Source organism: Somniosus microcephalus, chromosome 8, assembly GCF_052327205.1.
Source record: "Somniosus microcephalus isolate GS21.2 chromosome 8, FLI_Smic_1.0, whole genome shotgun sequence".
Classification (NCBI taxonomy): Eukaryota; Metazoa; Chordata; class Chondrichthyes; order Squaliformes; family Somniosidae; genus Somniosus; species Somniosus microcephalus.
Window position 1 is genome coordinate 171,161,023 of NC_140994.1, and position 27,609 is coordinate 171,188,631.

General features: G+C 50.1%; 1 protein-coding gene across 2 annotated transcripts in view; it reads left to right on the forward strand.

The window, feature by feature from the left end:
* Nucleotides 1–371: 371 nt before the first annotated feature.
* pcyox1l (prenylcysteine oxidase 1 like) overlaps nt 372–27,609 on the forward strand; it is an 85,931-nt gene continuing 58,693 nt past the window's right edge. Inside the window, exon 1 of one of the 2 annotated variants that reach the window (XM_085995357.1) lies at nt 372–743. In XM_085995357.1, coding sequence (XP_085851483.1) covers nt 653–743 — 91 coding nt within the window. In that variant the 5' untranslated portion in view covers nt 372–652. The remainder of the gene's footprint in view (nt 744–27,609) is intronic. The other variant, XM_085995356.1, reaches the window with a different exon arrangement.

Here is a 27,609-nt window from a genome sequence, read left to right on the forward strand (position 1 = left end):
TCTCTTCTGTGGACCTGGACGCATTAAAATCTTCTCTTTAAGTTTTATTTTTGCAACAGATCCCCCAAAACTGAATGGGGAAGGTGGACAATTACAAAGCTGTCGGGCCATGTAGCAGCTTCACCATTCATTTCAAAGACATGACTCAACTCCTTGCACAGTGAAGCAGACCACTGGATTTCCTGCCACAGGCCTGAGCCTGCGCACTTGTCAGCGAATCAACGTTTTTGTCAATGATGAGGGATTCTGTAAAACCCGGCAAAGGGAGCGCCTTCATAAACTGGACTGAGAGGGTGTGAGTTGATTTTATTTATTTTTAAAAGGAATACCGGCAATTCTGACGATTAGGGAGAGATTATATTTTTCTCTTCTTTAAAAAACCCCCCCACAAAGTAACGAGTGGCAGGCGGGAGCCCCAGCCTCGAAAGGTTGGGATTGAGATCCGGCTCCTGGGTTTTTGAAGAACAGACCCGGGACGGGCTGCCCATGGCGGAGCTGTGCTGAAACAGACGCCACATTCATACCAGCTGCTGGCGACTCTCAGCCCCGCAAACCTCTCCATTGCCGGGGCTCTTTACCGTCGGCGAGCTTTGGCCGTTCTTCGTCCTTTCTGTCACCTTGCAATCGCTGCTGGGCTTCGGCTTTGTGCAGTATGGCTGTTGGTGCTGGGCTGACACTTGCATTTTTAATCAGCATTGGAGTCACCTTGTGTCATCAGGAAGAAGCGCCTCCTAAAAAAATAGGTAAGATTTGTGCCTGCAAAGTGGTTTTATTGTAGAAACTGCAAACTGCGTCTTATTCCAACTTGTATTAATGGTATTCTATAAGGCAAAGACAATTTCTGTAATCTTAAGTTCTAATGATCTCTGTTGCTAAACCTGCTATCCATTAGTATCCAAATAACGTTCCTCTGGAAAAAAATATCAAACATATGCTTTAAAAATTTGAACTTTCATGAATCCTAGAAAATTAAAACTGGCCCTATCGATTTACAAAATCATTAGAGGTACCGGAAATGGGTATCATGCATCACTGTACGTGAGTTAGATGGCTACTGTACTGTATTTTTGGAGTAGGAGATGGAGAATACATCATATGGGATTGATCAAAGTCTCTGATTTAATAGTGTTTTCAAAGCTGCTCTTTGGTATAATTTGAATTAGCTCATGATTCCCAGACCTGACTAGTGGCTGTGTCTTTGGTTCCTGCTGCAGTCAGCTGATTATGCAATAAAGGTGTATCATCACCTTTGCCTCCTACATAAAAACAATTGAAGTATTGTAGAGAAATTTCCAAGTGGGACTTTGCAGCTACAAGAAAGGTTTGAAAGAATAACATGTATCTAAAATGATTCTATGAGGGGGGGATGGGCACCAGCATATAGAAGTAGAAAAGAGGAATAAGGTGCATAAACAAGTGATTGTGTTGGATAGTACTAGAGAAGAAAGTAGTACTAGAGGTGGAAGTAGTGCCATATTAGATAGGAGCAGAGTAAGAAAGACTAAGAAAAATTCAAAAATGGGTTTAGAATGCATGTATGTAAACGGACAGTGGTGAATAAGGTTGGTGAGCTACAAGCACAGTTAGCCATGTGGCAATAATGGAAACGTGTCTTAAAAACAGTGAGGACTGGGCACTTAATATTCAAGGGTACAAGGTGTTCAGAAAAGATAGGGAAGGAAAAAAGGGAGGTGGAGTGGCTGATTTAAGGAAGACTTTGTAGTGTTGGAAAGGGAGGATGTTCTTGAGGGGACAAGGACAGAATCCATTTGGTTAGAGTTGAGGAGCAAAAAGGGTATGATCACACTATTGGGGGTATTCTATAGGCCTCCAAATAGTGAGAGGGAGGTAGAGGAGCAAATCTGCAGGGAAGTTGCAGAGATATGCAAGAGCTATAGAGTGGTGATATTGGGGGATTTTAATTACTCAAGTATCAATTGGGATAATGCTAGGGTAAAGGGAAAGAAGGGGGAGGAATTTCTGAAATGTGTTCAGGAGAATTTCCTTGACCAGTATGTTCTTCGCCCAACTAGGAAGGAGGCATTGCTGGATCTGGCGCTGGGGAAATGAGGTGGCCCGGGTCGACCAAGTGTCTGTGGGAGAACACTTGGGTACGAGTGATCATCGTCTGATAAGATTTAGATTAGCAATGGAGAGGAGCAAGGAACAATCTAAAGTGGAACTTCTAAACTGGAATAGGGCTAACTTCAATGGGATGTGAAAGGACCTAGCCAGGGAAAAATGGAACCAAAGACTGACAGGAAAAACTGTAACGGAACAGTGGGTGATCTTTGAAGGAGGAGATGTTCCAAGTACAGGCTAGGTACATTCCAACAAGAGGGAAGGGTAAGGGAACCAAAGCAAGGGTTCCTTGGATGACGAGGGAGATAGAGAAGATGATGAAACAAAAAAAAGAGGGTGTATGATGCATGTCAGGTGAATTCTTCAAGGGAGAACCAGACCAAATACAATAAGTTGATAGGGGAAGTGAAGATGAAAATAAGCTTGACAAAGAGAGAATATGAGAGTAGAATGGCAATTAACATAAAAGGGAACCCAAAAATCTTCTACTGACATGTAAACAGTAAGTGGGTAGTAAGAGGTAGGGTGGGGCCTATTAGGGACAAAGAAGGTGATATATGCTTAGAGGCACAGGACAAGGCTAGAATACTCAATGAATACTTTGTATCGGTGTTTCCTAAGGAGGTGGATGCTGACAAAATATCGGTAGAAGTGGAAAAGTTAGAATCAATGGAAGGGGTGAAAATTGATAGACAGGATGTACTAGAAAGGCTGGGTATGCTTAGAGTGGATAGGTCGCCTGGTCCAGATGACTAATCTAATTGAATTTTTTGATGAAGTAACAGGGAGGATTGAAGGGAATGCAATGGATGTTGTCTACATGGATATTACGAAGGCATTTGACAAAGTACCACATAGAAGGCTGGTTAACAAAATTGAGGCTCATGGAATAGGTGGGTCATTGGCAGCTTGGACAAGGAATTGGCTTAAGGACAGAAAACAGCGAGTTGTGGTAAATGGCTGTTTTTCAGACTGGAGGATGGTAGACCGTGGTATTCCCCAAGGGTCAGTGCTGGGGCCACTGCTTTTTGGATATATATAAATGACCTGGATATTGGAATACAGAGTAGAATTTCTAAATTTGCCAATGACACCAAATTTGGGGGTGTGGCAAACAGTGAGGATGATGCCAATCGACTGCAACAGGACATAGAAAGACTAGCAGAATGGACAGACAAGTGGCAGATGGAATTTAATTCAGAGAAGTGTGAGGTGATGCATTTTGGCAGAAGGAACAGGGAGAGGCAATATACACTTAATGGCACAGTTTAAAAGTGTGCAGGGACAGAGGGACCTGGGAGTTAATGTGCATAGGTCCCTGAAGGTGGCAGAATATATTGCGAAAGTGGTTAACAAAGCAAAAGGGATCTTGGGCTTCATAAATAGAGGTATTGAGTACAAAAGTAATGCTGAACCTTTTATAAAGGGTGGTTAGGCCACAGCTGGAGTATTGCGTCCCGTTCTGGTCACCACACTTTTTAGGGAGGGTGCAGAGGAGATTCACCAGAATGGTTCCGGGGATGGGGGATCTTCGCTACAAGGACAGGTTGGAGAAGCTGGATTTGTTTTCATTAGAGCAAAGGAGGTTGAGGGTGATTTGATAGAGGTGTACAAGATTATGACGGCTTTGGATAGGCTAGACAGGGAATGGCTGTTCCACTAGTTGATGGTGGTCGTCGTCTTAGGCAGTCCCTCGGAACCGAGGATGACTTGCTTCCACACTAAAAATGAGTTCGCAGGTGACTGATGAGTCCAATGCGGGACCTACAGTCTCTGTCACAGGTGGGGCAGACGGTGGTTGAAGGGGCGGGTGGGTGGGGTGCTTGGGTTGACGTGCGCGCCTTCCGCTGCCTGCGCTTGGCTTCCGCTTGCTCCCGGCGAAGAGACTCGAGGTGTTCGGCGCCTTCCCGGATGCTTCTCCTCCACTTTGTGCGGTCTTGGGCCAGGGATTCCCAGGTGTCGGTGGGGATGTTGCACTTTTTCAAGGAGGCTTTGAGGGTGTCCTTGAAGCGTTTCCTCTGCCCACCTGGGGCTCTCTTGCTGTGCCGGAGCTCAGAGTAGAGCGCTTGTTTTGGGAATCTCGTATCGGGCATGCGGACAATGTGACCCATCCATTGGAGCTGATTGAGCGTGGTCAAAGCTTCGATGCTGGGGATGTTGGCCTGAGCAAGAACACTGACGTTGGTGCGCCTATCCTGCCAATGGATTTGCAGGATCTTGCGGAGGCAGCGTTGGTGATACCTCTCCAGTGCTTTGAGGTGCCTGCTGTACACGGTCCATGTCTCTGAGGCATACAGCAGGGCGGGTATCACTGCTGCTCTGCAGACCATGAGCTTAGTGCTGGGTTTGAGGTGCTGGTCTTCAAACACTCTCTTCCTCAGGCGACCAAAGGCTGCACTGGCACACTGAAGACAGTGTTGGATTTAGTCATCGACATCTGCCCTTGTTGACAGTAGGCTCCCGAGGTATGGAAAGTGGTCCACATTGTCCAAGGCCTTGTTGTGGATTTTGATAATCGGAGGGCAGCACTGTGTGGCGGGGGCAGGTTGGTAGAGGACCTTTGTCTTACGGATGTTTAGTGTAAGGCCATGCTCTCGTACGCTTCGGTGAAGGTGTTGACGATGGTTTGGAGTTCGACCTCCGAATGAGCACAGACGCAAGCGTCGTCTGCATACTGTAATTCGACGACAGAGGATGGGACGACCTTGGATCTGGACTGGAGGTGACGGAGGTTAAACAGTTTCCCGTTTGTTCTGTAAATTAGCTCCACTCCAGTGGGGAGCTTACTGAGGGTGAGATGGAGCATTGCACCAAGGAAGATGGTACAAGGACTAGGGGACACAGATTTAAGGTTTTGGGCAAGAGTTACAGGGGTGATGTGAGGGGAAACTCTTTTATGCAGCGAGTGGTGAGGACCTGGAACTCGCTGCCGACGGAAGTGGTAGAAGCAGAGACAGTCAAGGGGAGACTGACTGGATAGGTACTTGAGAGAAATAAACTTGCAGGGCTACGGGGATAGAGCGGGGGAATGGAACTGACTGGATTGCTGTACAAAAAGCTGGCGCGGACTCGATGAGCTTAATGGCCTCCTTCTGTGCCGTTATGACTCTCTGATTCTATGTGCTGCATTGGAGTTGTTTTTAGTTGTATGTGGGCGATGTTGATATGGTGATCGTACAAATGTTGGAGAACATAAGTGTAGGGGGTTTCTCTTGCTTGCTCTGGTCTCCTGCCAGGCTTCTTGCAATAATTACCCGTGAGTGGTTCGACCCACTCGCCCCTACGGTTCTCGACCTTGGACTTAGGTGCAGGGAGCTGTAGTGCAGAGAAAAACTCAATAGACCAGGTCGAATAGCACAAAATGGATGCCTTTATTGAACAGTTTGCAGCATTATAAAATACATGTCATATGCACAGATTAAAGTAACTACAAGCATACACACATCTATAAACTTAACTCTATAGAAATGGGGAACACACGGCACATCGTGAAAGGGGTAACACATTACAATTACCCTTAACCCCCTCCCCTACAATTACCCTTAACCCCCTCCCCTAAACCTAACTAAGTTTCGATTTGAGGGACTCGGGATCATGCTCACCACTTTAAGAATTGCGAAAAAGGCTTTGCAGCCTTTCGACACAGCTTTCCGTCGTCACGTGGGTTTGGAAGCTTCTGGCGCAGCTTGTTTTCCTCTTGGTTCTCCTGCGATGTAGGCAGCCGGTACAGCCTTGGTGAGCGCTCGCCACGGATGGATCCGTTTCCGATGTGATTTTTAAGAACTGGATGCACACGGATGAATCCGTGACCGATGTGATTTTTGAAGAACTGGATCCTGGGCTCCGGGACCTGAGTGTCGTCTTCTCCGGCCTGGGTCGTCGATGATCTCCCGACAAAAGTACCCGGGCCTCCCTCGTCGTCTTCCCGCCGTGGCCGGGCCTTGCCTGGCCGAGCTGGCTTCCAAGCCAAATTCTTCTCGTCGTGGCCGGGCCTTGCCTGGCCGAACACCGAACACGTTCCGAACCGAAATTGTTCCGAAGGTCCGAACCGAAGTGCTGTTTAACCGAAGAGTCTGTCCCGAAGCGTTTTTGAACCGATGGAGAACTCTCTGATGGACTTTACTCAATCCACAGTTATACTTTTTTGGAACATTCTTATCTCCCGCCAAATCATAGTCCTGTCTTTGTAATAATTTTGGCGGGCAGAACTCTCTGCAGGGGTGTTTTGTCTTCATAACGGGAGTCGGTGATAGCTTAACTGGCCTTCCTGGGCCGATAATGTCTTTGCTTTGTTACCGTAACTTGGTTTGTATATTGATCGGTCTGGAGATTGCCCTGGATGGCTGTTACACGGCTTCTCTTTGTACAGTGTAATGGGTTAAAGCGTTCGTTCAATTGTCCGCCCATTTCTTGATGGGTCTCATCCTGTCACCCAAATCTGTCTTGTACTTATAATCTAATCAATATGTATGCTCAGTTCCATGAGTTTCGGCTTCCCGAAACTGGTTTTCGCGGGCTTTTAATGTCCTCAATCCACAAGCCTGTCTGGCTTGCAGTAATCCACGATTCTGAGAGGGGTGTGGATAGCACATTTAGTGAGTTGGTCACACCGCAGGTTAAGGCCAGCGTAGACAGTACATGGGTGACCAAAAGGCAGAGCAAGGGCAGGAAGGTAGTGCAGAAATCCCCTGGGGTTGTCTCCCTTAGCAACAGGTTCACCGTCTTAGGTACTGTTGTCGGGGGGGGTGACGCATCGGGGGAAGGCACCAGCAGCCAGGCTCATGGCACCATGACTGGCTCTGTTGCAAAGAAGGGAGGGAAAAAGAGTGGCAGGGCTATAGTAATAGGGGATTCGATTGTAAGGGGAATAGATAGGGGTTTCTGTGGTCGCGACCGAGACTCCAGGATGGTATGTTGCCTCCCTGGTGCAAGGGTCAAGGATGTCTCGGCGCGGGTGCAGAACATTCTGGAGGGGGAGGGGGAACAGCCAGTTGTCGTGATACATGTTGGTACCAACGACGTAGCTAAAAAAAGGGAAGAGGTCCTACAAGTAGAATTTAGGGAGTTAGGAGCCAAGCTAAAAAGTAGGACCTCGAAGGTAGTAATCTCTGGATTACTACCAGTGCCACGTGCTAGTAAGAGTACAGAGAACAGGATAGTTAGGCTAAATACGTGGCTTGAGCAGTGGTGTAAGAGGGAGGGTTTTAAATTTTTGAGGCATTGGAACCAGTTTTGTGGTAGGTGTGACCTATACAAAAGGGACGGTCTACACCTGTGCAGAGATGGAACTGATGTTCTCGGGGTAATTTTTGATAAAGCAGTTCGGGAGCATTTAAACTAGTATGGCAGGGGGCTAGAAACCTATGTAGTGAAATAGAGGAAAGTGAAAGGCAGACAGAAATAAATGGTAAAAGGGTGAGGAACAAAAAACAAAGGGCCAAACTAATTCATAAAAAATGTGAGCATAAAAAAAGCCTGAGGGTTTTATACCTTAATGCGAGAAGCATCAGGAACAAGGTAGATGAATTAGCTGTGGAAATAGAGGTTAATAATTATGATCTAATTGGGATTACGGAAACATGGTTGCAGGGTGAGCAGGGCTGGGAGCTTAACATACAGGGGTATTCAGTATTTAGGAAGGATCGACAAAAAAGAAAGGGAGGAGGGGTAGCATTGCTAGTAAAAGAGGGGATAAATGCAATTGAAAGGAAGGATATTAACTCAGTTAATACAGAATCTATATGGGTGGAGCTAAGAAATAGCGAGGGGCGAAAAACATTAATAGGAGTGGTATATAGGCCTCCAAATAGTAAAATAGAGGTTAGGGAGGGCATCACGAGGGAAATTAGAGAAGCGTGCAATAAGAGCACAGCTGTCATCATAGGTGACTTTAACTTACATATAGATTGGACTAGCCTAATCAGTAAAAATAATGAGGAGGAGGAATTCCTTGAGTGTTTAAGGGATGGTTATCTGGATCAATATGTCGAGGAACCAACTCGGGAACAGGCTATATTGGACTGGGTACTGTGCAATGAGAAGGGACTAATCAGTAATCTTGTTGTACGGGGACCCTTGGGTCAGAGCGATCATAACATGATCGATTTCTCACTCGAAATGGAGAGCGAAGAAATTGACTCAGAGACTAAGGTCCTGAATTTAAACAAGGGGAATTATGATGCCATGAGACGGGAACTGAGTAGGTCTGATTGGACAACGTTCCTGAGAGGACTGGAGGTAGATAAACAATGGCAAACATTTAAAGATAGAATGACAAAATTACAAAAATTGTTTATACCAATCTGGCATAAAAGGAAATCTAAAAAGGTGACTCAACCGTGGATAACAGGGGAAATTAGAGACAGCATAAAATCCAAAGATAGGGCGTATAAAATAGCCAAAAAAAGCGCCAGAGCGGAAGATTGGGAACAGTTTAAGATAGAGCAAAGGAGGGCAAAGGGCATGATCAAGAGGGGCAAAATAGCTTACGAAAACAAGCTGGCGGAAAATATAAAAACTAACTCCAAAAGCTTTTATAAATATATCAAAAGGAAAAGACTGGTGAAAACCAAAGTTGGTCCATTGCAGTCAGATACGGGGGAATATATAATGGGAAATAAGGAAATGGCAGATCAACTAAATGCATACTTTGGGTCAGTCTTTACGAAGGAAGACACAAAAAACCTCCCTGGGATATCGGGAAAAATAGGGACATTGGCAAAGGAGGAACTGACGCAAATCAATATCTCTAAGGATATGGTGTTAAGGAAGCTAAAGGGATTGAAGGTGGACAAATCCCCAGGGCCTGATAACATGCATCCTAGGGTACTGAAGGAGGTGGCCCTAGAGATAGCGGATGCACTAAGGATGATTTTTCAGAATTCATTAGACTCGGGAACAGTGCCGATGGATTGGAGGGTAGCTAACGTTACCCCACTATTCAAAAAGGGGGGTAGGGAAAAAGCAGGTAATTACAGACCTGTAAGCCTTACATCAGTTGTGGGCAAAATGCTGGAGTCCATCATTAAGGATGAAATAGCGGAGCACTTAGCAAATGGGGACAGGATAGGACAGAGTCAACATGGATTTACAAAGGGTAAATCGTGCTTGACTAATCTATTGGAATTTTTTGAGGGAGTAACTGGTAGAATAGATGGGGGAGAGCCAGTAGATGTGGTGTACCTGGACTTCCAAAAGGCCTTCGATAAGGTCCCACATAAAAGATTAGCATGGAAAATTGAGGCTCATGGGATAAAGGGGAAAGTTTTGGCGTGGATAGGGAACTGGCTGTCAGATAGAAAACAGAGAGTTGGAATAAACGGCTCATTTTCTGAATGGCAGGCAGTAACAAGTGGGGTACCACAGGGATCTGTCCTGGGCCCCCAGCTGTTCACAATTTACATTAATGACCTGGATCAGGGAGTCGGATGCAGCATTTCCAAATTTGCAGACGACACTAAACTAGGAGGTGGGGTGGGCTCAGAGGAAGAGACCAGGAAGCTCCAGAGCGATTTGGACAGACTGGGCGATTGGGCGGATAAATGGCAGATGCACTATAATGTGGACAAGTGCGAAGTTATCCACCTTGGGTGCAGGAACGGGAGGGCAAATTATTATTTAAATGGCAATAGATTGGGAGAGGGGGAAGTACAGAGAGACCTGGGTGTTCTTGTACACCAGTCACTGAAGGCGAGCATGCAGGTGCAACAGGCGGTCAAGAAGGCAAACGGTATGCTGGCCTTCATAGCAAAAGGGTTAGAATACAGGAACAGGGATACCTTGCTGCAGCTGTACAGGGCACTGGTGAGACCACACCTCGAGTACTGTGTACAGTTTTGGTCGCCTCATCTGAGGAAGGATGTTCTTGCCATGGAGGGGGTGCAGCGGCGATTCACCAGGCTGATACCAGGAATGGTGGGAATGACCTATGAGGAGAGACTATGTAGTTTAGGGATGTACACACTGGAGTTTAGAAGATTGAGAGGGGACCTCATAGAAGTGTATAAAATTCTGACAGGTCTAGACAGACTGGATGCAGAAGGAATGTTTCCCTTGGCGGGTGAAAACAGAACTAGAGGACATAATTTAAGGATAAGGGCTAAACCATTTAGGACAGAGATGAGGGGGAATTTCTTCACTCAGAGAGTGGTGAACCTGTGGAACTCATTGCCACAGAGGGCAGTGTACGCCAGCTCATTAAATATATTTAAGAGGGAATTAGATATATTTCTACGGGCAAAAGGGGTTAAGGGTTACGGAGAGAAGGCGGGGACGGGATACTGAATTAAAGGATCAGCCATGATCTCATTAAATGGCGGAGCAGGCACGAAGGGCCGAATGGCCTACTCCTGCTCCTATCTTCTATGTATCTATGTAACAGAAATTCAAATGGCCCCAGAAGCTGGTCACGAGGTCTGGCGGCCATTTTGTGTGCCCTTTTATCAAAGGTTTCTCTGTGTAAGCTTCTTTTGGTCAATAAAGCTGTTTTATTAACCCTACTTTCCTATGTGATTATTTAATGAAAATTTCGCGAATCTTACAGTCCCTCCTGTGATACTGATAGCTTGCTTAAAGTATCAATAACCCTTGGTGAGCAAATTTTCTCTGATTCCCCACATCCAAACATTCCTGGTAATTAACTATCTATGACCCCCACGACACATGCAGTTCCCATTTCAGAAAATTACATTGTGTACAGTTGGACAACCATAGGCAGTACAGGGCCGATACCCCTTACACCACCTGCATACACATTTTGTTAATCAAAAATAGAAAACCGATCAACGGTTATAACACAACAGTATTCATACACTTAAATCATATAGTAACCAAAAATCAAGAGTGGAGGGACGCTTTATCCTTTAATACATAGCAGCCTAAGTGGGGGTCTCTTCACCCACTCGTACATAGCGTTCTCTCCATTCTCCTGTGTTCTCGTGCCTCTGGAGGCGTTTGCCTCTCTTGCAATGCACGAGCAGTAAATATATTACAATCAAAACCTGACACACTACTAGGATGTGGGATGCTATTCTAATCCAGGGTGGGATCTCTATATTAGTGAACAGGTCCCCCCATGGTGGGGTGACTATGTCTAATATGTCTTTCCCTATCTCCAATGTCTTCTGCTCTACTGTGTAAAAATGCTTCTGTGAGACTATTACGGCTTTTAAAATCTTGGTGAGGTGTTCGGGGAGAAGGGGAATGACATAACCAAAATGCGCAACGAATCGCTACAAATCCGTGAAATTCTCTTTTACAGTGAGGTGAACAGTGGAAGGTACAGGAATGGGGACAATTCGCTGTTGTGCCACTTGAACTTCAGCCCTGGGTTTGAAACAGAAACTGCTGTCACTGACCGGACACCACCCGTGCTGTCCGTGATGGTAGTGAGGCGCTGCAGTGGTAACACAGTATGTTCCACCTCCGATATATGCCACCTGCGGGGGCACATGGTCTTTTGCCATTGCCTCCATGGTGCAATTTACCGGCTTCGCGCTAGCGGCTCTGAACCCGCACTGTGGTTTTAAAAAGGCATTCAAGTGCTGGGGACACAGGATGATGTGTGCTCCCCGGCTTCGACACCCCGAGAGGTCGGTGCCTGTCATCGTACGCTCCCATCTGATGACATAAGGCGGGACCACTGTGTAACGAATGTGCGCACCCCCCTGAATGACTCCAATGTTCTCCACCCTGTATACCTGGGCGGGTTTTGCTGTGGGACCCAACACCGGCATCCTCACCACTATTCCCATGATAGTGTGATTCGAGCGTCCACAGTCCACTGGGACTGGGTACGCCTCTGCAGCTAGCCTGAGCTGGCACGGACTTAATGCGTTCTCAAAAGGGTGGAGCGCTTGCAAGTGCTTATTGCTGATCCAGGACGGGACCAAACCTTGTTTTAAATCCTCCAGATTACTGCGGCCCTCGCCCAGTAACCACGCCCCGTATAGCACACAAGCCTCGTTCTGTGCAGCCTGATCGGACGCATTCCGATCCTCCCTAATGAGTGCATTTACCGTTCTAGCGTGTTTCTCCAGCTCAGCAATTATTTCTTTTAAGTGTAGTGTCATGGCCTGGTCCTCATGTAGCTCAGAACCCACTACCTTATTTTCGTTTGTCAGTATGTTCCTTAACTGGGCCTTTAGACCATTAATCTGTGTCTGCAGCGCCACGTTGTCTAGAGCGTTGACAACAGACGTCCCGGTACTAAAAGCAGTGAAGATGTCATTTACAGTACCCCTTCTTTGCCTTCCTACCCGATCCAAAACTTCTTGTGGTGTGGTGTACAATTCGGCTTTGTCGATGTCGGCAAAGTCAAACTCATAAAATTGTCTGAACATCCTGGTTAACAGGACCTGGTACAATTGCTCCGTTTCCTTGGGACACCACTCCGGCAATCGTACCTGTGAGGTTTAAAATCACTGAGGCCACCGTGTAGTGTACCCCTTGGTACAGCATCTGACCGGTGGGTACCAATACTAAACCGTTCCCGGGTCCCTTTGTGGTGGTGGGGCACCCTTCCTTCTGGGCTAGTGTTACCGGAATCGTGGGCAGGGGCTTGCGTGGGCGGGTGATGAGTTCAGTGGCGTTTACCGGAATCGGGGAGAATGGGACTCCGCACGCCCGGGTGCTGACGTCCCACCTCATCCCTTTCCCTTCATCCTGCCACTGCCTCTGGAAAAAGATGGATATGCCTTAGGGGCAAACGTACTTCGAACCCCACATGCAGACATATATCCCTTCATCTGGTTCCCACCACTTGTCCCAACACACACGTAATTGTCCGTGAGTCCCCGTAATTGTTCGATGGGTATTGTTACCCAGTCGCTCCCACTCGATTGTAGAGTTCTTCATATTCTTTCCCAGATTTCGAAGCCTCCACCATCTACTTAGCGGTACGTTCCCATTACACACCAAACAGATCCTCTTTCCCACGGTAACGCTGACTCTGGGTGCAATGATCCTCACCCGAGGGCACAGTAACGAAGTCTCTTGGTAGGCAAACCCGGATTTGCTGGAGTATTCTGTGGAATTCGATCCTGGCCATCTCCCTTGGTGGAAGTAGGTGGCGGTTTCCTCAACCTCTCGCTTCCCCGTCCCATCCGTCGCGATGGGGGCTGTGTCCCCGGAGCATCCGAACACGACGACGTCCTTGGTGCGGCCTCGGTAGGCCAGCCTGCACCCGATCGCCGCGAGCACCACGAGAATCCTCTCCATTGTATTCCTGGTTTCTGTAACCGATAAGATGATGTAGCCAGGCTCCCAATAGGCGCTGGCCTCATTAAACGGATGCTCGGGTCCCTTGACCCCGCTTCCAAACAAACACACATACTGGGCAGACTTCGAAAACTACCTTTTAAAACATCCCCATCATCTTAAACTTTACATGCCTTAAACTAACATTAAAATTACTTAAGTTTAGGTAATGATAAGTTAAGTTATGTACAGCGCCGCCCTCCTTCGGGCGGCCTACCTAATTCCTGTGAGGGCTGCAGCGTGCCGCTCCCTGTGGCGGGGCTGCACTAACCTTCGGCTTTGATCCCCCGCAGCCTGTCGCTGCTGAACGGGAATCGTGTCTTTCCTGGGCTACCCTGGATCGATGTTGGGGGAAGTAAGGAGGATCTGACCAAAACTTTCTGGGCTGAGGCGTCCGAGCCGACCTACGAGGGGGCACCTTGGGCGAGGCTCCCAGGGCTAACGGACCGGGGATCGGGACCTTCACCTTCGCAGCCTGTGGTCCCACCACAGCTGCCGGCTCCGGCTCCCTTCCCTCAGGCTCCGCCCCCCTGGGGCTGGGATCCGTGGCATCCGACTCCACCCCACCTGTCCCCACAGGTGGTGAGTCTCCGCCCCCAATCCCTACCTCCCCTATGCTCGAGTCGGGGGCGAGACCTTCGTCCTCCTCCGACGACTCCTCCGTGATCGGGTCAGAGGCGGGGTCGAGCTGTTCGGGCTCTTCCTTGTCCGAATCCCAAACTAACAGGGAGACCTCCCACTCCGATGGGATGACTCCTCCCCTCACGCAGGCTACAGTTCCAGCCTGTGTGGTCTGTGACCCTGTCTCAGGCTGAGGATTTCTGTCCTCAGACCTGGCCCCTGTTGTTGGCCCTTGTGCACCCGGCTTAAACAGTTTACACTGGTTAATGTGAAACCATTTAGTACGTCGGGGCACCTTCACTGCGTACACCATGGGGCTGGCCTTGTCTACAATGCTGTAGGGCCCCCATGTACAGTGGTTCCAGACTCCCTACTCGGGCATAGTTCCTAACCATGACCTGGTCTCCGACTTCCCACTCTTGCTTCTTACGGGGTTCCAGCAACAGTCGATTGCCCTGATGCTGTCTCCCCATGTTCCCAGCCGCTTGCTCATAAACCTGTTTCAGGTGCTCCAAAAGGGTTTGGATGAACTTGTCCCGATTCACCTCTTGGAGCTGGCCCTCAGTGAGCACCGGGGCTAGTACATGGGTGGGTGTTCGCATGATCCTCCCAGTCATTAACTCGTGCGGGGAGTGCCCCGTACTTTTGGACTGGCTGGCCCGGATCCCCATGAGGACTAGAGGCAGGATCTCCGCCCACTTCTGGGGCGAGCCCATTGCCTCTTTCCTCAGCTTTTCCTTGAGGGTCCGGTTCATGCGTTCAACAATCCTGGATGACTGGGGATTGTGCGCTACGTGCCACTTCCCTTCAATGCCCAAGAGCATGAGGGTGTTCTGCATCACTTGGCCGGTGAAATGACTCCCTCGGTCGGACTCAACAAAACGGGGGAGCCCCCACCGTGAGAACACTTCCCGGACCAAGATCTTGGCAGTACCCAGCGCCGTAGCTGTTCTACACGGGAAGGCTTCTACCCACTTGGTAAACACATCCACCAGGACAAGGCAGTACTTATAGCCTCCCTGGGCGGTGGGCAGGGGCCCTATGTAGTCGACCTGTATCGACTGCCATGGTCCCTCTACCCTCCTGATGTGCCCCATGGGCACCTTCCTTTTCTGGGGGTCTGGGTTGTTTGCAGCGCACACAAGACAGCTTGCACAGAACTCGCGGACATCGTCTCGAAGTCCCGGCCACCATCCTGCCTGCTCTACCCATTGCCAGGTAACCTCAGGCCCGGGGTGTCCTGCCCCTGGACCCTCATGGGCCAGTTGAAGGAATTCCCTCCGGTGCTGCTGCGGCACAACCCACTGTTCCTCCCGGAACAACATGCCTTCCTTGACGGAGAGGGCTGTCGTACTGTACGGACCCTCTACCTGCTTGCCCTCTGCAATAGCATTGAGGACTGTTTTCAGGGCGGGATCCAGGGTTTCGACGGTCTTTAGGTCTAGGGGCGGTGTCACCCCTGTGTTCCCTGGAGTCCCCTCCCTGCCTCGGATCACTGCCACGGGTCCGGGTCCATAGGGGTCCCAGAAAATGCCGTTGCGGGCACCCTCCCTGGCTAGCGCATCCGCCTGCTGGTTACCCTGACTGCGGGGTTCTGTGGTGGAATGAGCCTTCACCTTGTGGATGAACACCTCCCCTTCCTCCCCCACTGCTGCCAGGATCTTTTCCAGCAAGGGCTTAACTGTTAAAGGTCGTCCGTCCGCGGAGGTATATCCGCGACGAGACCAAATGGCCAGGTATTCCGTACACGAATTGCATGTGAACATGCTGTTCGAGCAAATCGTGTATGGGGTTGGGAAGATCTCGGGGTGGGTAACCACGTACGCCACCGCGGACAGTTCAGCCTGCTGTGCGCTCATAGTGCTGGGGAGCCTAATCGCCAGGGCAATGTTTGCCGCGGGGTCATAAACTCCACACCCTGTGAGTCGTTCGTCAGCAGATACCGTGCTGGAACCGTCTACGTAGATCTCGCGGCCTGTGGGGTGTATCCCGGCCCGTAAACCTATGTTGACCTCCCATACCCCTTCGACGGAACACCGATGGGCTGTTCCGGGATATACCATGTTGGCCGCGAGCTTCGGCTCGCAAAGACCTTTAACCTTGAGATCCATCTGGGAAAGGAGGAGGGTCCAGCGCGCAATCCGAGCGCTGCTTACGGCCCCATCCTTAATCCTTCCATCCAGCAGCACCTTTGTGGGTGTGTGATGGGTGAGGAGAGTGATGGGAGAGGTTCCTGTGAAGATCGCTGATCTGTTCACAGCCCAATGCGTGGCCAGGAGATGCCGTTCGCAATTGGAAAAACTCCTCTCCACATCCGTAAGCACCCTGGAGGAGTAGACCACTGGCCTCAGCTTGCCGTGTCGCTCCTGGAGCAGCACGGCACTCAGGCTGTCTCCACTGGCGGCTACTTCCAGGAAAAACTCCTCTTCCCCCATCTATGGCCCCTAGGGCTGGCGCGGTCTGCAGGTCCCTTTTCAACTTCTCGAATGCTGCCTGACAACCCTCGTCCCAAGACCACTCGACTCCCTTGTGTAAGAGTCGGAGTAGCGGGGCTGCTGTGGCTGCATAGTCCTCGATGAAGTCTCTGCAGTACCCGGTCAGTCCCAAAAAGGACCTCACACCCGTTACTGTTAGGAATCGGCAAATCTTGCACCGATTCCCGCCTAGCCTTATCTATGGCTCTTTCCCCAGCGCGGATGGTCAGACCCAGGAATTTCACCTCCTGCTGGCCGATCCGTGCTTTCTTTGGGTTTACTTTAAAACCCTTCGTTTCCAGTAGCTCCAATAATTCGGCTAATAGTGGGCCGTGCTCCTCCTTGAATCCGTGAACAGGAGCAAGTCGTCCACATACTGCACTATCTGATTGGGCTGGCTAAATTCCTTTAAACTTCCTGCCATGCACTGATGGAAAATGCTGGGGCTGTTGTGGAAACCCTGTGGCAAGCAGTTCCAAGTGTACTGTTGCCCTTTAAAAGTAAAGGCAAACTTGTACTGATCCTCCCGCCGCAACGGAATGGACCAAAAACCGTTCGAGATATCCAGCACCGTGAACGTGGTCGCGGATGCTAGAATACTCCCTATTAGGTCGGCAACTGCTGCTACCGTGGGCGCGCAGGCTGGGATGTTACTGTTGAGGACTCTGTAGTCCACCGTGGCCCTCCATGAATTGTCCGGCTTCCTTACCGGCCATAATGGGGAGTTCACGTGAGTGGCTATCGGCCTCAACACGCCCTGCTGCACCAATGAAGATATTGCTGTCTCCATGTCGGGTTCTGCTTCCTTGGGGAAGTTATACTGCTTTTGGGGTCGGATCATGGGGTCCCCGTCTACGCTGACCTCAAACCCGGTGACCCTCCCACAGTCGTGCTTGTGGGTGGCAAATGCGGTCAGATTGTCCGACACAAACGCTTGCAAGTTCGTTGGGACGTCCGCGACCATGAGCTCGAGGTCGTAACCTCCTGACGGCTTCATGGTGCACAGGGTCCCCTTTCCTCCCTTCTCTGGGATCACGACTACCTTGCCTAACCCATTCTCTGCTCCCCAGAGACAGTGATTTCTAAGGTCCACGAGGATCCCGTGTTCCACTAAGAAATCAGACCCGAGGATGCCTTTACCACCCCCCTCGTTCCACTTCATCAGGCTACACGTCCATGTGGTGTGGAGTGCTCCCAAATGAATGGAGAGCGGGATGGAGAACGCGCCAGCCTGTTCTTTGCCTGTGAAACCCGCTAATGAGAATGGAGCCTGGGTAGACAGAGGTGAGGCAAAAGGTTTAGCTGTGTGGATCACGGTACATGATGCCCCCGTATCCAACAGGTAACTACCCTTTTCCTTCTCTACCTCCATCTCCACAAGGGGTCTTTTCCACGCGTCATATCGGAGCGGACACAGGTAGACGGGCTGCGCGGGCTTTAGTCATTGGGGCGCTGCAGTTGGGGCTGGGGGAGCAACAGGGCCGTTGGCGACTGCCACCTTCCCCTGCGAGGTCATTAGAGACCGCATTGCCTCTAAAACTGACTCGATCGCATCGGGATGGATCAACACATCGGCTCCTTTCTCCCGGATGGGCGTTTGGGCTGGGGCTGAGGGAGCTTTTCCCTTTGATGCGCTATCAATTACTCATAAAAGACGGAGAGTTAGGAGAGTAACTAAAGGCTTTTATTAGCAAAGAACAGAGCATGCCTCTCGTGGTTGACTGGGTTCCAAGAAGGCAGGGGGCTGCAGGTCAATCACCTTTTATACCTGGTGCCTGTGGGTGGAGCCAGCTGAGACATGTTGAGGCATGCATAGGTACAGCAGTGAACAACAATAACAGTGGTTTACCACATTCACCCCTTGTTTAAAATTGAGTCCGGCGGGGTGAAGTGTACTAAAGGTTCGTGTAAGTAAGTCTATCAGGTGGCCTTGTATGCCGTCCTGATCGTCGTGGTGGCGGCGGTGATGGTGCAGCATCCAACGTTGAATCTGGCGTCTCATTGAGTGGTTGGGTGGTCAATGACTGGGGCTGCGGCATGCCGTCTAGCGGGGTTGGGTTGTGGGTAGTGGTGGATGGCAATGGTAGTGTTTCAGGGGCACCCAAAGGTGCGAGATCTCGTGTGGGGGCTGTGTCCTCCCGCCCGTCCGGGTACGCTACGTAAGCGTACTGGGGGTAGGCGTGGGTAGTGGTGGGTGGCGAGGGAGGTGTTTCGGGAGCACCCGAAGGTGCGAGGTCTCGTATGGAGATGGTGTCCTCCCGCCCGTCCGGGTACACCACGTAAGCATACTGAGGGTTGGCATGGAGGAGGCTCACCCTCTCGACCAGGGGGCCCGTCTTATGGGACCTCACGTGCTTCCGCAGTAGGACGGGTCCTGGAGAAGTCAGCCATGTCGGTAACGAGATCCCCGATGTGGACTTCCTGGGGAAGGAGAACATTCTCTCGTGAGGGGTAGCATTGGTGGCTGTACAGAGCAGTGACCGAATGGAGTGGAGCGCCGCAGGGAGGACTTCCTGCCAGCGAGAGGTCGGGAGGCCCTTAGATTTCAAGTTTAAAAGGACTGCCTCCCAGACCGTCGCATTTTCCCTTTCCACCTGGCCATTCCCCCGGGGGTTGTAGCTGGTGGTCCTGCTTGTAACGATACCTCTCGAGAGCAGGTACTGCCGGAGTTCGTCGCTCATAAAGGATGAGCCCCTGTCGCTATGAATATAGCTGGGGAAACCGAACAAGGCGAAGAGGTCATTCAGACATTTAATGACCGTGGTACTGGTCATGTCTGAGCAAGGGATGGGAAACGGGAGTACTCATCAATTATGTTGAGGAAGTACACCTTGCGGTCGGAGGAGGGGAGGGGCCCTTTAAAATCGACGCTCAGCCGTTCAAAGGGGCGCGTGGCTTTGATCAGGCATGCTCTGTCTGGCCTATAAAAATGCGGTTTGCACTCGGCACAGATTTGGCAGTTCCTGGTCATGGTCCTGACCTCCTCGATGGAGTAGGGCAGGTTACGGGATTTGATGAAGTGAAAAAACCTGGTGACCCCCGGGTGGCAGAGGTCATTGTGGAGGGTCTTCAGTCTATCGACCTGCGCGTTGGCGCATGTACCACGTGATAGGGCATCTGGGGGCTCATTGAGTTTCCCGGGCCGGTACAAGATATCGTAATTGTAGGTGGAGAGTTCGATTCTCCACCTCAAGATCTTGTCGTTCTTGATTTTGCCCCTCTGCTTATTATTAAACATAAAAGCTACTGAACGCTGGTCAGTGAGCAGGGTGAATCGTTTTCCGGCCAGGTAATGCCTCCAATGTCGCACAGCTTCCACAATGGCCTGGGCCTCCTTTTCGACAGAGGAGTGTCGAATCTCGGGGCCCTGGAGGGTCCTTGAGAAAAAGGCCACGGGTCTCCCCGCCTGGTTAAGGGTTGCAGCTAGGGCAAAGTCGGATGCGTCGCTCTCCACTTGGAAAGGGATGGACTCATCCACTGCGTGTATTGTGGCCTTCGCAATATCTCCTTTTATGAGAGTGAAGGCTGCACGGGCCTCTGCTGTCAGGGGGAAGGAGGTGGACTTGATGAGGGGTCTGGCTTTGTCCGCATAGTTGGCCACCCACTGAGCATAGTACGAGAAAAACCCTAGGCATCTCTTCAGTGCTTTTTGGCAGTGGGGGAGGGGGAGCTCCATAAGGGGGCGCATCCAGTCGGGGCCGATGACTCCGTTCTCCACTACACAGCCAAGAATGGCAAGGCGCTCGGTACGAAACATACATTTGTCCTTGTATGTTAGGTTCAGCCGCTGGGCCATACGGAGGAATTTCTCTAGATTAACATCATGGTCCTGCTGGTCGCAGCCGCAGATGGTGACGTTGTCTAGATAGGGGAAAGTGGCCTGGAGCGCGTTCTGGTCAACCATCCGGTCCATCTCCCGTTGGAAGACTGAAACCCCGTTGGTGACGCCGAAGGGAACTCTGAGGAAGTGGTAGAGACGACCGTCAGCTTCAAAAGCTGTGTACTGGCGGTCCTCAGCCCTGATGGGGAGCTGGTGGTATGCCGACTTCAGATCAATCGTCGAGAACACCCGGTATTGTGCTATCTGATTGACCATGTCAGATATGCGGGGGAGTGGGTATGCATCTAGCTGGGTGTAGCGATTTGATCGTCTGGCTGTAGTCAATAACTAGGCGCTGTTTTTCGCCAGTCTTCACTACCACCACTTGTGCTCGCCATGGGCTGGTGCTACTTTCAATAATCCCTTCCTTCAGGAGTCTTGCTACCTCGGATTTAATGAAGCTCCTATCCCCGGCACTGTAACGCCTGCTTTTGGTAGCGATGGGCTTACAGTCGCGGGTGAGGTTAGCGAACAAGGATGGGGGGGGGACTTTAAGGGTGGAGAGGCTGCAAATGGTGCGTGGCGGGCGATTTAAAAGCTGCTGGCTGCAGACTGTGAGTGGGGGGAGGGGTCCGTCGTACGCTAATGTGACACTCTTAAGGTGGCACTGAAAATCCAACCCCAGTAGAACGGCAGCGCAAAGATGGGGCAGGACCAGGAGTTTAAAATTTTTGTATTCTGTGCCCCTTACTGAAAGGGTCACTACACAGTAGCCACCGACGTCCGCTGACTGGGCTTTGGAAGCCAAAGAGATCCGATGTCGCGTCGGCAGGACCGGGAGAGAGTAACTGCGCACCGTGTCGGGGTGGATAAAGCTTTCCGTGCTCCCGCTGTCAAAAAGGCAGGTAGTGGCGCGACCGTTTACCGTAATGTCCATCATGGACCTGGACAGTTGATGAGGGAGAGATTGGTCCAGCGTCACGGAGGCCAGCGTATGGTCGAGCGAGTCGAAGTGGTCGTCAGATGAGGCGGTGGTTGAGTCCGGGTCCCCCGTGGTTGAAGTTGGAGACGTCTGAGATGGCGGACAAGATGGCGGCGCCCATGGTCCCGATCCCCACGTGGCTGGGGGAACCCAAGATGGCGGACAAGATGGCTGCCCCCACGGTTCGCACGCGGCGCTGCTGGCGTTAGCAGTTTTACCTTTGCAGGCGCTGACATAGTGTCCTTTCTTCCTGCAGCCGGAGCAGGTAGCGTTTCTCGCCGGGCAGCGTGCTCTGGGGTGTTTTGCCTGGCCACAAAAATAACATTTCTGTGCCTTGGACATCGCAGCAGCAGTTGAAGGTGGCGGTCCCATGACCCAAGGTTGTGGCGTCCACGTTGCGGAGCGGTTAGGGGAGAAGGCGCCCATATTCCTGTGGGCCGCGTCGAGCGAGAGCGCGAGGGACACTGCCTTTCTCGGGTCCATTTCTCCCTTTTCCAACAGTCTCTGCCGGGAGTAGTCGGACCTTAGACCCGCAACGAAAGCATCTCGGATCAGTCCCTCCGTGTGTGCTGCGGCTGATACTTCTTTGCAATTGCAGTCTCGGCCGAGTATCCGTAGTGCCCGTAGGAAGGCCTCCACCAATTCCCTGGGCTGCTGTCTGCGGGATCTTAAGAGGTGCCTGGCATAGACCGTATTTACCGGGCGTGCGTATTGCCCTTTTAGCAGGTCGATAGCCGCCGTGTAGGTCGTCGCGTCCTGGATTATTGTATAAACTTGGTGGCTCACCTTTGAGGCCAGGATTTCCAACTTGTTTTCGTCCAGGGTCACAGTTGAGGCTTGCAGGTAGGCCTCGAAGCAACGCAGCCAATGCGCAAATTTGGTAGCCGAACCCGCTTCTTGGGGGTCTAGGTCCAGGCATGTTGGTCTGAGGGCTCGCAGCAGCTCCTGCTGCTCAGCGTTTGTCGACATTTTGTTTTTGCTAATAAAATTGATGCGCTATCAATTACTCATAAAAGACGGAGAGTTAGGAGAGTAACTATAAAGGCTTTTATTAGCAAAGAACAGAGCATGCCTCTCGTGGTTGACTGGGTTCCAAGAAGGCAGGGGGCTGCAGGTCAATCACCTTTATGCCTGTGGGTGGAGCCAGCCGAGACATGTTGCATGCATAGGTACAGCAGTGTGCAACAACAACAACGGTGAACAACAATAACAGTGGTTTACCACACCCTTTAAATCCTTCCAGGGATTTTTACAGTCCCGGCGCCAGTGACCTTCCTTCCCACACCCGTAACAACTATTCTTGGCTTGGGGAGGGCGATTCCTCTCCTGATGCCACTCCTTTTTAACAGGAGCTGCAGGCCTCACCTCATGCACCTTTCCCTTCGGGGGAGGCACTTCCTTACTCCTGCTGTTCCTGTAACCTATCGTGAGCTGATCAAGTACTATCTCCTCCGTGGAGCGGGGGTTATTGGGGTCAAACCATGTTTTGGCTTGCTCCCTCACATGTGGCAAGCAATTGGTGACCAGGCACCGGAGCCAATGAGCCCTTTGACCAGCGTCCTGCCCGTCCTGGGCCGGCCCGCCCGGGCAGCTGCGCCGATACACTGGCCACAACCTTCCGGCGAAAACCCGTGGGGGCTCTCCCTCTAGCTGTACCGTCCTACCCAATCGGAGGAACGGACTTCTGTCATCTTCCACCATAACCTCCAGGACCTCGTCCCGTAAAACCTCATACTCCCTGTGCCCTCTCTTGCTCTCGTCAGAGAGACACTGGAGGATCGAGCTGTCCAGGGAGAACAGCAGCATTCTGGACTGCTCTACCCCGTCACAGTCATTAACTGCTGCGGTCTGCTCCACGTCCCTAAAATGGACGGAGGGATCTCCTGACTCGGAGAGTTTTGGGATCTCCTGACTCGGAGAGTTTTGGATGTGGCTTATCATTGCCCTTAGCTGTTGTGCGCTGTGGGGCATTACGATCTGATTCATGAGGGGTCCGTCATCGCCATTCGCTTCGTCCGGACCGAGCCTCCAGTGTCGAGCGGGACACATCGGTGCCGGCTTCGACCCTACTACCTGGGGTTGTTCTACCTCAGAATCTCTTCGACTAACTCCACCGTTTCCTCCCCCGCAACCCAAGACTCATCATAGCTGGGAGGTGCCGAGGGCTCGGTGGTTGGTACCCCAACAGCCTCTCGCGGAATCGGTCTTTTGGATTCCCTGGCTAACTAGATGGCTCGCTGGTGGGTTTATGAGACACACCAAGCCGTTTGCCTTTGCTATGGCCGTTCTCAGGTCCTCTAGCTCCCTTTGGCAAGCGCTATGGTCGGCGTTCTCAGACCTATCCTCGATGGCCATCTTGTACGCTGCTCTAGCTCCCAGAATACTCTCCTCCTGTGCCTTTACCTGCTGAGCTGGGCGGACACACCTGTCTCTTATTCTTCCTTCACTGGTCTTGGCCTCAGTGACCTGACACTCCAAGTAATCTATCTTGGTCTCATGGCGATTGGTTACGGAGTGGCGTTCCTGATTCAGTGCGTTGAGCGATGCAATCAGTCTCTTTCCTCCCGCAACCTTTTCCTCTACTTCTGCTAGTAACCCTTTGATCTGGGCCGTCTGTGCTACAACGACTTGGTCCAAAAGCTGGACTTGCTTCTTGTAGCACATCAGCCAGACCGCTTTTTCTACAGATCTTTTGTGCTCTTTGCTTTCTGTCCACTTGATGGCTGCGTCTAGCAGGCGCCTATCTCTTAATAGGTCGGATATCCACTGTTTTGTAAGGTTTACCTTCCCAAAAACATAATCCGCTATTCTCTCATCCATCACATTTCGTTTATTCAGACCTTGATCTAAAACACTACATTCCTGCTGCCAAGGTCCTGCCGCAGTCGCCATCTCTGTAGGGGGTTTCTCTTGCTTGCTCTGGTCTCCTGCCAGGCTTCTTGCAATAATTACCCGTGAGTGGTTCGACCCACTCGCCCCTACGGTTCTCGACCTTGGACTTAGGCGCAGGGAGCTGTAGTGCAGAGGAAAAACTCAATAGACCAGGTCGAATAGCACGAAATGGATGCCTTTATTGAACAGTTTGCAGCATTATAAAATACATGTCATATGCACAGATTAAAGCAACTACAAGCATACACACATCTATAAACTTAACTCTATAGAAATGGGGAACACACGGCACATCGTGAAAGGGGTAACACATTACAATTACCCTTAACCCCCTCCCCTACAATTACCCTTAACCCCCTCCCCTAAACCTAACTAAGTTTCGATTTGAGGGACTCGGGATCATGCTCACCACTTTAAGAATTGCGAAAAAGGCTTTGCAGCCTTTCGACACAGCTTTCCGTCGTCACGTGGGTTTGGAAGCTTCTGGCGCAGCTTGTTTTCCTCTTGGTTCTCCTGCGATGTAGGCAGCCGGTACAGCCTTGGTGAGCGCTCGCCACGGATGGATCCGTTTCCGATGTGATTTTTAAGAACTGGATGCACACGGATGAATCCGTTACCGATGTGATTTTTGAAGAACTGGATCCTGGGCTCCGGGACCTGAGTGTCGTCTTCTCCGGTCTGGGTCGTCGATGATCTCCCGACAAAAGTACCCGGGCCTCCCTCGTCGTCTTCCCGCCGTGGCCGGGCCTTGCCTGGCCGAGCTGGCTTCCAAGCCGAATTCTTCTCGTCGGCTTCTCGTCATGGCCGGGCCTTGCCTGGCCGAACACCGAACACGTTCCGAACCGAAATTGTTCCGAAGGTCCGAACCGAAGTGCTGTTTAACCGAAGAGTCTGTCCCGAAGCGTTTTTGAACCGAAGGAGAACTCACTGATGGACTTTACTCAATCCACAGTTATACTTTTTTGGAACATTCTTATCTCCCGCCAAATCATAGTCCTGTCTTTGTAATAATTTTGGCGGGCAGAACTCTCTGCAGGGGTGTTTTGTCTTCATAACGGGAGTTGGTGATAGCTTAACTGGCCTTCCTGGGCCGATAATGTCTTTGCTTTGTTACCGTAACTTGGTTTGTATATTGATCGGTCTGGAGATTGCCCTGGATGGCTGTTAAACGGCTTCTCTTTGTACACTGTAATGGGTTTAAGCGTTCGTTCAATTGTCCGCCCATTTCTTGATGGGTCTCATCCTGTCACCCAAATCTGTCCTGTACTTATGGAACTGAGCATACATATTGATTAGATTATGAGTTTCGGCTTCCCGAAACTGGTTTTCGCGGGCTTTTAATGTCCTCAATCCACAAGCCTGTCTGGCTTGCAGTAACAGAAATTCAAATGGTCCCAGAAGCTGGTCACGAGGTCTGGCGGCCATTTTGTGTGCCCTTCTATCAAAGGTTTCTCTGTGTAAGCTTCTTTTGGTCAATAAAGCTGTTTTATTAACCCTACTTTCCTACGTGATTATTTAATGAAAATTTCGCGAATCTTACATAAGAAATAGGAGCAGGTGTAGGCCACATGGTCCCTTGAGCCTGCTCTGTCATTCAATAAGATCATGACTGATCTTTGACAACAACCCCACTTTCTCGCTCGATCCCCATATCCCTTGATTCCTCTAGAGTCCAGAAATCATATATCTCAGCCTTGAATATTCTCAACGACTGGGCATCCACAGCCCTCTGGGGTAGAGAACTCCAGATATTCACAACCCTCTGAGTGAAGAAATTTCTCCTCATCTCAGTCTTAAATGGCTGACCCCATATCCTGAGACTGCCCCTTGTTCTAGACTCTCCAGCCAGGGGAAACAACCTCTCAGCATCTACCCTGTCAAGCCCCCTCAGAATCTTGTATGTTTCAATGAGATCACCTCTCATTCTTCTAAACTCCAGAGAGTATTGGCCCATTTTACTCAATCTCTCATCATAGGACAGCCCTCTCATCCGAGGAATCAATCTAGTGATCCTTTGTTGCACCGCCTCCAAGGCAAGTATATCCTTCCTTAGATAAGGAGACCAAAACTGCGCACAATATTCCAGGTGTGGTCTTGCCAAAGTCCTGTACAATTGAAGCAAGACTTCCTTACTCTTGTACTCTAACCCCCTTGCAATAAATGCAAACATGCTATTTGCCTTCCTAATTGCTTGCTGTGCTTGCATGCTAACTTTGTGTTTCTTGTACGAGGATACCTAAATCTCTCTCAACACCAACATTTAAAAGTTTCTCGCCATTTGAAAAATATTCTGTTTTTCTATTCTTCCTACCAAAGTGAATAACGTCACATTTCCCCACATTATACTCCATCTGCCACTTTATTGCCCATTCACTTAACCTGTTTATATCCCATTATTATTATTACAGACTCTTTTTATGTCCTCCTCACAGCTTACTCTCCCACCTAGCTTTGTATTGTCAGCAACCTTGGATACCTTCCACTCGGTCCCTTCATCTGAGTCATTAATATAGATTGTAAGTAGCTGACGCCTCAGCACTGATCCCTGCGGCACTCCACGAGTTACAGCCTGTCTACCTGAAACTGACCCATTTATCCCTACTCTCTGTTTTCTGTCCGTTAACCGATCCTCTATCCATACTAATAGATTATCCCCAGCCCCATAACACCATTAAATTCCTGGTTGGTTTGGATTTTTGATTTACTTCGACTCATCCAAGTCTATATCGGAGTCAAAGCCAGTTCTAATTTGCAGTGTTAAGGTCATTAGTATGAGTGTAAATTTGGTACAGCTCCAAATCATCTGTGCTGTGGTCATCAACTGCAATTTATTTTTAAGAGTTGGTAAAATACTTGGGTAGTAATCCTAAAATGTCAAGCATAATCTATGTAATCTTTTGATTACATAAAAATAAAATCCAAAGTGAAAAAAGCCCATACAGTCCACCAAACCCACTCCATCCGGAGTCAACGTATGATTATTTGATCCATCCAGAGTCAGTGTGTGATTATTTAATTACAGAAAAGGGTAAGATATGCTTGTATATGGCAGGCTCCTGTACAATCAATCCTTGCTCCCCAGTTTTGAGCTGTAGGTAACTTGCAATATTAAAACAGGGACTCAGTAGGCAAATATCCCATGCGGTGTGGTATTAAATCATACAGTCTAGAAAGGCCCCAGCTACAGCAACCAAGTGGTTACGACAATTGTCCTCGTAGTCCCTGGCCTGGGAAGGGAAGAATCAGTGAAGGTCCCTACTCCTGATTGCTGATGAGTAATTTCTTGTAGAAGGTGCATTTTGTGTTCACACATCAGGTGAGGACAGGATCAAGTTCAGCTGTGATAATCCCATTGACTGAATAACCTTTGGACGCTCACTGTTTAGGGTCACACATGAAGTGAACACTGCTGGCATCCATGGAACCCTCCCAAACATAAGATACTGCCTACAAGAGAGGAGAGAAGAAAATTGGAGGGGGAA